The 12,027-nt window shown below is 45.0% G+C and overlaps 1 protein-coding gene across 4 annotated transcripts in view; it reads right to left on the bottom strand.

The window, feature by feature from the left end:
- The window catches only part of ACVR2A (activin A receptor type 2A), an 82,636-nt gene extending 77,529 nt beyond the window's left edge, over positions 1 to 5,107 (bottom strand). For 2 of the 4 annotated variants that reach the window (XM_026007992.2, XM_072757712.1), the window contains exons 1-2: positions 4,990 to 5,107; positions 4,558 to 4,691 (exon numbers count right to left, since the gene is read on the bottom strand). In XM_026007992.2, the coding sequence (XP_025863777.1) occupies positions 4,558 to 4,612 (55 nt within the window). In that variant the 5' untranslated portion in view covers positions 4,613 to 4,691; positions 4,990 to 5,107. Of the gene's footprint in view, positions 1 to 3,489; positions 4,364 to 4,557; positions 4,692 to 4,989 lie in introns of those variants that run through there. The other 2 variants (XM_072757711.1, XM_072757710.1) reach the window with 2 other exon arrangements.
- Between the last annotated feature and the right edge of the window lie 6,920 nt (positions 5,108 to 12,027).

Raw genomic sequence — 12,027 nt, 5'->3', positions numbered from 1 at the left:
TTCTCACAAAACGGTAAATCCAAAAGGTGAAAATGTCAGTAGTACCAGAGATACGCATGTATGGGGAGGTGTGTTACAAAGATAGTATGAGGCTTATTTGCATACTTTTTGTGGGAGTGATTTCAGAATTTTTCCTTTCAATGCTGTAGTGCTACTTACACCTTTTCACTTTAATTCTTATCCTGGCTGGGTTCACTTCCTTAAAACCAGAGTTCAAAACAAGTAAGCACTTATTAGTTATGGTCAAATTTTAACCTTAAAAAGGACAAGGGTCTGTGATAGATCATAGAATATTAATTAGCATAGCCTAAATGAGTCTAATAATCAAAACCCAGCCAATGATTCTCCAGAAAATTATGTAATTAAGAAACCACTTTAAAAGTTGCTTCAAATTAAAGGCAGCTAAAAGAAAGAAGAAGAAGAAGGAAAAGAAGGAGAAGAAGAAATATCCTTAAAAAAACAAACAAACCTGAATTTATACTTTGAAACCTTTCAGGGACATATAACGTACATAGTTCTTCCATAGGAAACTTATAAAACTTTCTGGCACCCTCACTGTTGATCTCACTTTCTCTTTCTCTCTTTCTTTCTCTTTCTCTAACACACAATCCGCTGCCACCACACAGTCCATACAGTAAAATTTCAGTAAGAATAAAAGGAAATATCCTTAAAGGTAATTATCACAGCAAGGAGTCTACTGGATCAGATGCAAATATAATTAAACTTGATACCTTGACCAATCAGTCATCCTATTCATGAACATACCAGTCTTCATGGGCTCTCCATCATAGCAAAGCAATGGTTTTGGAGAGTTTATTCATAAATCAGCAAAATATTTTATTAAAATATAATAAGATGAAATAATGCATATAGCTATAGTCTGTCTAATATAACCATTCTAGTTTTAAAAGATAACGAAAAGATGAAAGCTCTCAACAAAAAGTCACCTAAAGATCAATATGCATGTACCTGCAAAAGTTGGATGACTGACTGTGGGAGTAGGAAGCAGGACCCTTTTGCTAATATACTAATACTTTTGAAAACAGAGCTTCTCAACCTCAACACTATTGACATTTTGAGCCAGGTAACTCTTCACTGTGCAAGGCTGTCCTGTGCACCGTGAGATGATGAGCAGCATCCCTGCCCTTTCCCCGCTAGATGCTAGTAGCACACCCTCCCCCATAGTTGTGATAACCAAAAATGTCTTCAAATGTTCCCGGAGGAGAAGTACAGGGGTAGGTAGCAAAAGACACCCAACCTGAGAACTACTGGCTTATAAATAGAAAAAAATTCAAAGTGAATTGGTGGAGGAGGGAGTTTGTCTTGTTCCTCTTCTGGTTTTGATGTTCCAGTAGATGGTATCTGAATCTGATCACAGACTACACTTAAGAGATTCTGACTGTAGGAAACAAAGCGTGTCACATCCATCACTTGTTAGCCAAAGTTCAGCTGAGTCCCAGAAGATCTACAGTGCTGCCAATTCCCCCTCCAAAGGCACATAGACTCACTCACAGAAACACACACGGGCACAGGCACGCACACACCCGGCACTGCCTACCTATCTGAGGTAAAAGAAATGCACGTAATTACTTTATTTCCATTTCTTATTTCATCAAATATATGGACCAGGCTGCTCCAGTTCCCACAGAAACCCAAATTCCTCAACTTAGTCAGTGCAACTCAAACACCACAATAGCTGCATCATTCTAGGTAGGAGAGACCTAAGTGCTAGAGCAAGTATTAAACTCATAGTTTAACAAATGGTGAAGAAAGACACAAATTAGCCACACTGCTTTAAAAACAAACAAATCCAATAAATCGATTTGTGTTTTGAAACAGAATCTGAGAAAGGATAAAAAGAATGGAAAAAATGCAAATACAAAAGGAATCTGAAGGCATCTGAGGAATAGAACAAAACTCAAAAATGTTTCCCCTGGAATTATATTAAGAAATTACATACTTGGCCATATCCTACAGGAATAGTCTGCAAAATCAGTCTCCTATATACTATGCCATGGGATGGAAACTGAAAAATCAAAGTCTGCAAAATACTAAAAAAAAAAAAAAAAAAAAAAAAAAAAAAAAAGTAAGCATCCATCCTAAAAATCTGATCTACAACAGCTCTTTATTACTATTTTTCATTTGCTTAAAAAAATTAAATATCCAGAAACAAAAAAAAATGACAACTTCAGAAATTTTTTAATTCTCATAAAAATAGCCATCCTCATGCTTCCAGCATGCCAGATTACATATTACCTAGGAAAATCAATTAGGAAAGGAAACATAATAATCTTTTAGAGTGCATTTGATTCATAACAAAAGCCTTTTAAAAAATCAGATATTTTAAGTACTAAAAATCTTCATACATAAATATGGATTAAAGTCTTTAAGAAGATTTCAATTATCTTCAACAGAATTATATTTTAGTTCAACTAGGAACTATTGGGGGAAAAAAACTATGCAACAATATTCAGCACCAGTTTTAAGTAATTCTATGTGCTATACATATCTATATGCTCTGTAAGCAAGAAAATTACTGTATTTCAGAATTTTAGCTATTAACCTCCTGGCCCACTGAAAATAATCCTACAAGAAACTAACGCTCAATTCTTTTTACTTCTAAACCAAGCAGAGGAGGCTGTAAGATCTGTAAGCGACAGCCTGCTTTTCCAGAAGTAATACCTTGAGACTGCTTAAGAATAACCCCCTTCACCAATTATTGTGACTCAGGTGGGTTTGGGAGGGAATGATGTCCACAATTCCTTGGTCAGTGGCCATGATGCCCCTCCTCCTCAAGGGCAGGAGATCAGAGAAAGAGATTTGAACAAGAGCAGTTCACCAACCAGAACATACAGGAACCAGGAGAGAGAGAGAGTACTACGGGGAAAATAAAAACTGCATAGTTAAGTCATGTCACAAAAGCGAGAGGTTTAATGTTATCAAGGTATTCATTCATTTCGGAGACACCATTGTTTATCTTCCTCCCCAAACCCTGCACAAAAAGAACTGTCAGCCTGCCTTAAGCATGTTCCTTCTTCCATTTAAACAGACATGATTCTTTGGTTAATCTCTGGCAATGATCGCCATTTCACAACACATTTAGCCCACCCGGAACTGATCAATACCACTACAGACATAAGACTAGACTTTATCCATTTATTAACCACAAGGAAATGTACCATTCAGCAAAATTCTATACGTTACAAAGGATTCTATTAGAAGAGGGGGTTGGGAGGATGGACGGACACACACACACACACACACACACAGCACAGAGGTACACAAAGAAAAGACTAACACCCTCTAATTTCCCTGTAGCAAACGAGATAAAGACGTGGCCGTGAAACCTGTCAATTCGTCCCCCCCTCCCCCCCGCCTCCGATAATTCTCTCCCACAACCTGGTAACCGAATATTGAATTTTATGATCACCAGATCCACTGCGACTTCAAAAGTGTTCCATCCATCAAACTAACTCTCCTGCTACGTACGTGTGCACACCTTGGAGCTGGGCTGCGTTCGTTTACAGAACACCAAACACAAAAGACTAGTTTCCCAACCACTGGTTGCAAAGGCGTACAACGTCCAAGCAAAAATCACAACGTCGGATGCAGGAGGGACCAGGTCGTCCCCTCCAAACCTCGGGCCACAACCTACGCCAGGACCGCAACGTCTCTGACAAGCGCGAACCATCTCAAATGGCTGCTCTATAGACCGAAAACAATGCCTCGATACACCGCGCGTAAAGAGAAGTCTCCCGTAGGTGAGCGGAATCTGTGCCAGCCGAGAGCACGCAGAAATGGTGGTGGAGGGCCAGCGCTCCGCCAGCGCCCGGCCGCGCTCCGCTCCGCGCCGCGGTATTGTTAACACCCGGGCCACAGCAGCTACAACTATTTTTAACGCGGCTGGACGCCGAAGTTGAGGAGACCGTGAGGCGGGCGGGCGGGCGGGCGAGGGGGGTGGGGGGGACCCCGATGACACCGCCGCCGCGCCGCATTGTTTCTCGCCGTCCGGAGCGAGCGGGCGAACGGGCGGGCGAACGGGCGAACGGGCGGGCGGGCGACAGCCGGCTGGACGTCCGTCGTGACGGCCACCGCGGAAGCGCTGGTTACGAGACAATCAAACCCAGAACAAAACGCGCCGCTCCGGGGGGAGGCAGGCCACGCGACACGCCGCTCCGGGGGGCGCCTTTCGGGGCTCGAACCCGCGGCCCCGGCTGTCACTTGTGCCGCTTGTGGCTTAACCGCCCCCCCTCCCCCCCGCCCCAGGCAGCGCTGTCACCCAGGGCGAGGGCCACAGAGCGTGACTTTCCCACTCGCACGGCCGAGCCGTCCGTCTCCTCAGCCCGCCGGCCCGGCTCCGAGCGGGAGACGCTGACAGAGATTTCCGGGGCTCGGTCAGAGCTGAGGTGGGGGTCGCGCGGGGTCGCGGCCCAGGGCGCCGGGGGGCGGGTGTGCGCGCGTGTGTGCGCGCGTGTGTCCGTGTGTGTGTGCGTGTGTGTGTGCGGAGAGCTCCCAGGCCGCCGCCGCAGCCCCGCCGCGCTCGCTCCACGCACCTACCTGAAGAGCAGGAGATAAGAAACACGGCGAACGCCAACTTCGCAGCAGCTCCCATTTTCCCGAGGCGCCGGGGAATCCGCAGCAAGTTCTCGCTAGATAGCCAGTGCCCTGGGTCTTCCTCGGAGACAAACCTCCTGGTGTGAAATCAACCGTCATAAAACATATTCGGAAGCCCCCGACCAAAAAGAAAAAAAATAAAAATAAAAAATAAAAAAGGTTCACGGGGTTAAGAAAAAAAAAAAGGAAAAAATAAAAGAGCACAATAATAATATATATTTAAAAAAAAAAAAAGGAAAAATGCACCACGGGGAAGGGGTGGGGGGGAGAAAAACCGCCACACACACGCACAACACACAAAACCAAACAACGAAAAGGCAACAACAACAAAAGCGGGTTTAAATCACTGTCAAAATCACTGTCAGCGCCGCTCGCCTGTCGGGGCTCTCGGAACAAAACGCCAGGCGGAGGCGCCGAGGCGGCGGCGGCGGCGGCGGGGCGCCCGAGCCGCCCGGACAGTCCGGGAGCCGAGCCGGGTCCGACGTCCGGACCGACCTTCAACCCGGACACCCAAAGTCCGCGGACCGCTGGCGGCCGGGCTGGCGGCCGTGGCGGCCCGGGCGGCGGGGACGGCGCGGCGGCGGCGGGGACGGCGGCGGGGACGGCGGTGCAGGCGGCGGCGCGAGCGGCGGCCAAGTTCTGGTCCAGGCTCTGGCTCCGGCTCCGGGCTCCGGGCTCGGCCGCGTTTTCGGTCCCCTGGCCTCCGCCGGCCCCGCCCCCCACACTTCCGGTTCCGGCCCGAAGCTGGAAGCCAGGCGCGGCGGAGGAACGCTCGGCCGCGGCGGCGGCGGCGGCGGCGGGGACGGGGACGGGGACGGGGACGGCGGGGCGGCGGGGCGGCGGGCGCAGCGCGCGTGCCGGGCCGGGAGCGCGAGGAGATGGTCGGGGAGGCGAGGCGAGGCGGGCGCGGGGAGGGGCGCGCGCGAGGGCGGGGCGGGCCGGAGGGCGGGGGGCGGGGCGGACGGAGGCGCGTTCCCGCGAGGCCTGTGCGTCCGGCCTGCGCGGCCTGCGGGGCTGCGGGGCTGCGGGGCTGCGGGGCCCGGGCGGGACGTGGGGCGCGGGGCGCGGGGAGCCGGGGAGCCGCGGAGCCCGCGCCCTGCCCCGCCCCGCCCTGCCCTGCGCTGCCCCAGGGGACGCCGCGTCCGCGGAGCCGCCCGGCCGACCCGGTGCGCGCGGGCTGCAGGCGCGGCCCGGCCCCAGCCCCGCGGCGCCCGAGCGCTCCGTGCCGCGGCCGAGCCACCGGGCCGGGCGTGCACCGGGGCGGGGGGCAGCCGAGCGCCGCCCGGGATCGCGCGGGGTCCGCTCCGCACCCGGCGGGGTCGCGGCTGCCTTTCTTTCCTTGCATCTTTTCCTTTCTTTCTTTCTTTCTTTCTTTTTTTTTTTTCTTAAATTTTCACGCCCCTTAAGCCAGGTGGATCGCTCGCACGGGGCCGGGCCGGGCTCGGATCGCGACTCCGAACGCAGGACGAGCGTCCCCCCTCGCGGAGCCCGCGGCGGCGGCGGCGGGTTCGAGCCCCGCGGAGGCCGGGACCCGACCCGACCCGACCCGGGGCCGCCCGGCGTTCAAGCGTGAGCTCCGCAAACCGTTTTATTTTTTTACTAATAAAGAATAATAAACCGTATTGCGTGTGGCTAACGCCTCTGTTTTACTGGTGCTTTACCGATCCCCACGTTTTTCCCACAAAGCCAAGCCTCCTCCCATGTATGTACACAGTGGTTTTTTTTCCCCCTTCCTCTAAATTACTCAATATCGCTATCTATGAAGCTCATCCTGTAATTATCTGCCCATTTCTACGACTTGTCAGGGTCATTAGTAATGACTGTGACTCTTAAACTTCCTCCAAGATTTCCAAGTCCTCACGTCGTGGTGCTCAGAATTTGGTTTTTTGTTTGTTTGTGCTCAGAATTTGTTTTTGTTTTTTTATTTGGTTTTTGTGGGGTTTTTTGTTTTTTGTTTTGTTTGTTTGGTTGGTTTTTTTTTTTTTTTTTTTTTTTTTTTTTGGTGCTCAGAATTTGACTGATGTTGTGCAACAGTTGAGAAAAAGTCCCCAGTGGGTCTTCAAGGTGTCTAAATGGTCCCATATTATGTAATTCTCTGGACCTTATGAGCTGCTCAGAGGAATAAATATAAACATCCTTCCATTCTCTAGTTGCACTGTTTCCACTAATGTTTCTGGAATGGAAGAGCGTATTTAGTGCATTCAGGAATTTTCTGTGGGTTGTACCCTGGATCAGGCCTCCCTGTTGTCTTATCTCTGCATCACTTCCATATTTCGCAGATTGTGAAACCACAGCGAGTGGAATAACTGGAATAACCAGTAATAAGACTAAAACACACACACACACAAAAATTATATTCCTTATCTTACCACCTAAATTTGCCAGTAGAAGAATTTTAAGAGAAGAAGGAAATTATTTTTCTCTGTCGCATAAAAGGGGAGCAACAAGTCAGAGTCCTCGCTGAACTATTCTTATAAAGAGTTATCCCCCCCCCCCCCCGGGAAAGTTATTAATATCCACTAACAGTAGTTACCTATTTTGTTCCTAAAATCCCCCATCTTCTGTATATTTTTAAAAATTCAAAAATAATTTAACTTAAGACGTGAGAGTATGTGACTAACTCCCACTGGAATTCTAAAGCTTGAAAACTAGACGGAGGTAGCTGCAGCTAACCCTACTGCCCCTCTTTTTCCTATTTCTAGACTCACTTCTTAATCCACAAATCCAACAACTCCCTAAAAGTGCAAGCCATACAAGCTGAGTTGAGGAAAGAAGAAGAAAGGGGCAGAAAGGCGAAAGGAACTCTGGTCTGACAAAGCGTTAGACGATTATGTGTTAAACACCTTTAGCTGACATCACTCAATCCCGACACCTGGTCTCAGTCTCTCTAATGCTAGAATTTCAGGTCCAGGGTTCTGACAAGAAACTTGATTGAACTGCAGGATTTCCCCAGCCAGAAGAATTTTGAGAGACCGTTTTAGGGCTTGTTGGCTAGATGAGGAGACAGAGGTAAACAAGTATTGTAGACTGCTTCCAAAATAGAGGATGATTTATTTTGCTAGGAACTCATATGGCTCAAAAAGGTATATGCATTAGGTTTGAACCTTCAGCTCTGAAATAGGGCTGGAATTGAATTAGGCCAGATTTGAACTTGCCTTTGAGATTGGGTGGTATGCCATATACATTGTGAAGAAATTCACTGTAAGATATTCACCTGCCTTTGGACAAAGCAACAGCCTCATATAAGCATAGAGATGCCAAATCTCTCTTCCTTCATCTTCAGTAAGATGACTACATTCCTTTGGAGTATGAAGGCTGTTGGATTTCCCTTAGATGAAGGATTTAAGAGTATTTCTGCTGCTTTCTGTATGCTATAAAAGTATACAGTTGTATGAGTATGTACAAGTATACTATAAAGGTACTATAAAAGTCTACTCATGTGCTCAAATTTCAAGTAACATGGGCATTCCTGAAGTGGCATAAGTAATGAATTTCCCATATACCGATGCTGTGAGGCATAACACAAGGGGAAAATCTTGGTAACTTGGTAAGTCAAAGAAAGGCAAATAATAACATACCTTCCATGAACATCCCCCTCCCTAAATGCTCAAACTGGGAATTAAATTCCCTGTATCCTACCTAGCTTTTGCTACTGTTATTCTTCCCTTTTTACTTAGGTCTACTAATAGCATTGCACTATGCCAATGATGGAGTGGACGGAGACAGATAATGAAAAGAATAGGGATGTGGGAATGGATGAAGGACAAAATGTTAGGGCAGAATTTTTTAGGACAGGAAGATGAGTTAGAGGAATTAGAGGAAACCAGCTGTGGTAGAAATAATGAGTCTAGCACTTTGATTAAAAGGCTATACTAACCCAACTAGGACTAGAAATAACCAATTGGTCACCATGTGACATCCCAAGGGTAATATTTGAATTTTCTCCCACTCTCACCTCCTTCAAAATCCAGTCAAGGTATTTGGGGAAGATGTTTTCCCACCCTCCAATTTATATTCATGACCACAGAAACTTCATTTTCTGTTTGACTTCCATCATTTTAGAAATTTAATTTCTAATAGTTTTCTATTTTATTTCTAAATTTTACAACTGTTCTGTAAATTTTATGACTTTTATTTGTTTTGTTTTATTTCTAGTAGCTTTCAACTCCTCTTCCTATAACAGGATGGATGAGCTTTGAGATACAGTGCCTAAATCAATCCCAATGACCTCAGTCATCCATCCAAGTTGGAGTAAAACAACACTACTCAAAAGTACAGATCTCCAACCAGCATTGGTCCCAAACCTTGTTACTGATCTTAAATGATATTAGCATAGACATTGGCAACAATTGATTAAAAAGTTTCATAGAGGGGCGCCTGGGTGATTCAGTCTGTTAAGTGGCTGACTCAATTTCTGCTCAGGTCATGCCCCCAGGGTCATGATCTCAGAGTCAGGAGATTGAGCCCAGCATGGACTATATCCTGGGCATGGAGCCTGCTTAAGATTCTCTCCCTGCCTGTCCCTCCCTCTTCTCTCCCTCTCTTTAAAAGAAAAAAAAAAATTAAAAAAAATTTTGTAGAAACTTAAACATGTTAAGTCTGTTAAAATTAATAATAAAAACAATTGGGTTTATATTTTGTTATTGTTTTTATTTCATGATTTTTTTAGTAATTTTTATTGAATTTTACAAAAGTCTCATAGATTTGGAATTCACCATAGATAATTTGAGAGGCACTGGAGGAGAAAATAGACTATATACCAAAGATTCTCTCTCTCAAAAAAAAAAAAAAATGCTTTCCATCCATTTTGACAAATGCTTGAAATCTTCAATAAAGCTTTGATGCTACACTGCTAAAATTTTCTATAATGTAAGACTGCATAAGAATCAGTCCTTTTTATCACATGGTCTATCATTACCTGTGGTATTCATTTATTCAACAAGTAGCTATTAACTTTAGCTTCGGGGTTGTCCTGGGTATTGGATGCATAGTGATAAAGAAAGTGGATATCATCTCTGCCCTCATTGAGCTTACAGTATCATGAGGAAGACAGAAAAAAATATTTGTCAAATGGGAAGGATTATTTACAAAAGCAGACGGGGTGCTGAGATAAGGAAGAATGATGGAACTGGAAAGGAAAAGGACACTATTGCGAGGGAATAACTCAGGAAGGACTTACTAAGGAGGTAACATTTAAACCGAACCCACAAGATGAAAAGGAGATAGCCATGAATGGAGCTAGATAAGGAGAAACAGTACGTACAAAGCCTACGATGTGTTCCAGAAACTGAAAGGAGGTTCTCGTGGTTATAAAGACAGTGGTATGAATAAGGAGAGAGAGAGGAACACAGGCCCCGGACCACAAAAGCTTATAGGGCAAAGTAAGGTCATTGGATTTTTTCCAAAGTGAAGCATCAGGCCATTGGAGTGTTTTAGTAAGGAAGTTATGTCTTCTAGCTTAAGTCCTTAAAGATTATTCTTGTTCTTATATGGAGAACAGGTTGTAGGAAATTACCAAAGAAAGCAGAGAGACTAGGAGTAAGGTGTTGCAGTAAGTCAGGCAAGAGATTATGGTACTGTGAACTAATATGGAAAGAAGTGGACAGACTCTAAGATATACTCGGGAAGAAGAATCAACAGGATTTGCTGATGCATTGGAAGACTCCTACTTTTTTCTTAAGCAGATGTGTAGAGGTAGTGTCATTTGTTGAGTTGGGAAAGATTTAGAAGGAGAGATATAGAGAAAGTAGAGAGATGAATGGTGAAAAAACGTTCAATTTTGAAAATATTAAATATCAGATGCCTACAAGACATCTAAACAGAGATGTAAAAGTAAGCAATTGTATGTAACCAATGTTCGGAGGAACAGGCAATGCTGCGGATATAAATTTGAGAATTATCAGCAGGTAAATGGTATGTAGGGCCATGGAAATGACTGAAAAGTTAATCTAAATAGAGAGTGGACAGAGAGAAGAAATTTAGCAAGTGGAGAAATAAGAGGCAGGAAAGGGGATGACAAAGTAACAGCCAGAGAGAGAAGATAAAAATTGAGAAAGATGTAATACATGAGAGTGTTCTACAGAAGGGAGATGGGAACAGTATTGAGTCCTATAGAAACATCAGTAAATTGAAGAGCAAAAAATAATAATAGTAAAAAGGAGCTATTGGATGTTGCATCATGGAAAGAGAACCCATCTCCTTGATAACCATTTCAGCAGAAGACAGATTGAGGCAGACAGGATGAAAAAAGTGCCAGCAGAAGCGGGTGAGTTTGTAGAACTAGTCACTGGAGGGTGTATTTCCAGCTGAGAGCTCTAATTTCCACAAATTATAAAGCAAGTTTTCAGTTTAAAGTGGAAGATACATGAAGAGTTGTGAAATAGTTGAGGTTGGAGAGCAAAGATTTATAGTGGAATTCTCAGGGTTGAGTACCTGTTGGAAGTTGGAGATCATGTTTATCATGACTGCAGTCAGTCCAAGCTGTTACTGGTTACTTCCTGAAACACACAGGGGTGTCAGGTACAGAATTGTCAGGCAGATGATTGAGTTCTACCATGGTTGGGTTTGTTAAGTAAGTGATTTTGAGGAAAAGAAAAAAAGAAAAGAAAGAAAGGTATGGGAATTGTATTGAAACACCAAATAATGGAATTTGAGTTGGGTAGGAAGAAGGTATAGTCTAGAAGAGGCGGTTGTGTGTAGAGGAGTGATAGGAGTCATGGATTAGAAGGCTGGCCAACCTTTAAGATAGTTTGTTGCTTCCTGGTCAATATTTAAGCAACTAGAAGGCTAGGAGCTAGGATCAAAGAATAAGAATGCAAAGTTTTAGAGGGAAGTTGTGTCTGGCCAGGGAATTACCATTGCTGTGAAAGAAAAAAACATGGTCACTGGCAATGAGAAGATCCAAAAATGGGATGCCAAAGCATCCAGTGAGCTGAATGGGTCATTTCTAAGGAGGTTGAAACTACCTAAAATGGTGACAAATACTAGACAAGGGAGTAAAAACATTGAGACTTCAAGAACATAGAGATGTTTCTTGGAGTCTGTTAGATGACAGCATTCCTCATTGTTATTTTAAATTTCTCCATATTAAAAAAATTCAATCTTTACATTGTTTCAGAAGCATATATTATGCAAAGTAAGATAAAGTACCAGGCAAAGGAATGATCTGAATATTTGCTCCCTTTTATATGGTGAGAGCATTAAAAAAAAAAACAAAAAACAGGGATCCCTGGGTGGCCCAGTGGTTTAGCGCCTGCCTTTGGCCCAGGGCGCGATCCTGGAGACCCGGGATCGAATCCCACGTCGGGCTCCCGGTGCATGGAGCCTGCTTCTCCCTCTGCCTATGTCTCTGCCTCTCTCTCTCACTGTGTGCCTATCATAAATAAATAAAATTAAAAAAAAAAAAACAACTGT

Source organism: Vulpes vulpes, chromosome 5 (genome assembly GCF_048418805.1).
Source record: "Vulpes vulpes isolate BD-2025 chromosome 5, VulVul3, whole genome shotgun sequence".
Taxonomy (NCBI): domain Eukaryota; kingdom Metazoa; phylum Chordata; class Mammalia; order Carnivora; family Canidae; genus Vulpes; species Vulpes vulpes.
Note: the sequence above shows the minus strand (reverse complement) of the source record. Positions and strands in the feature narration are given on the sequence as shown.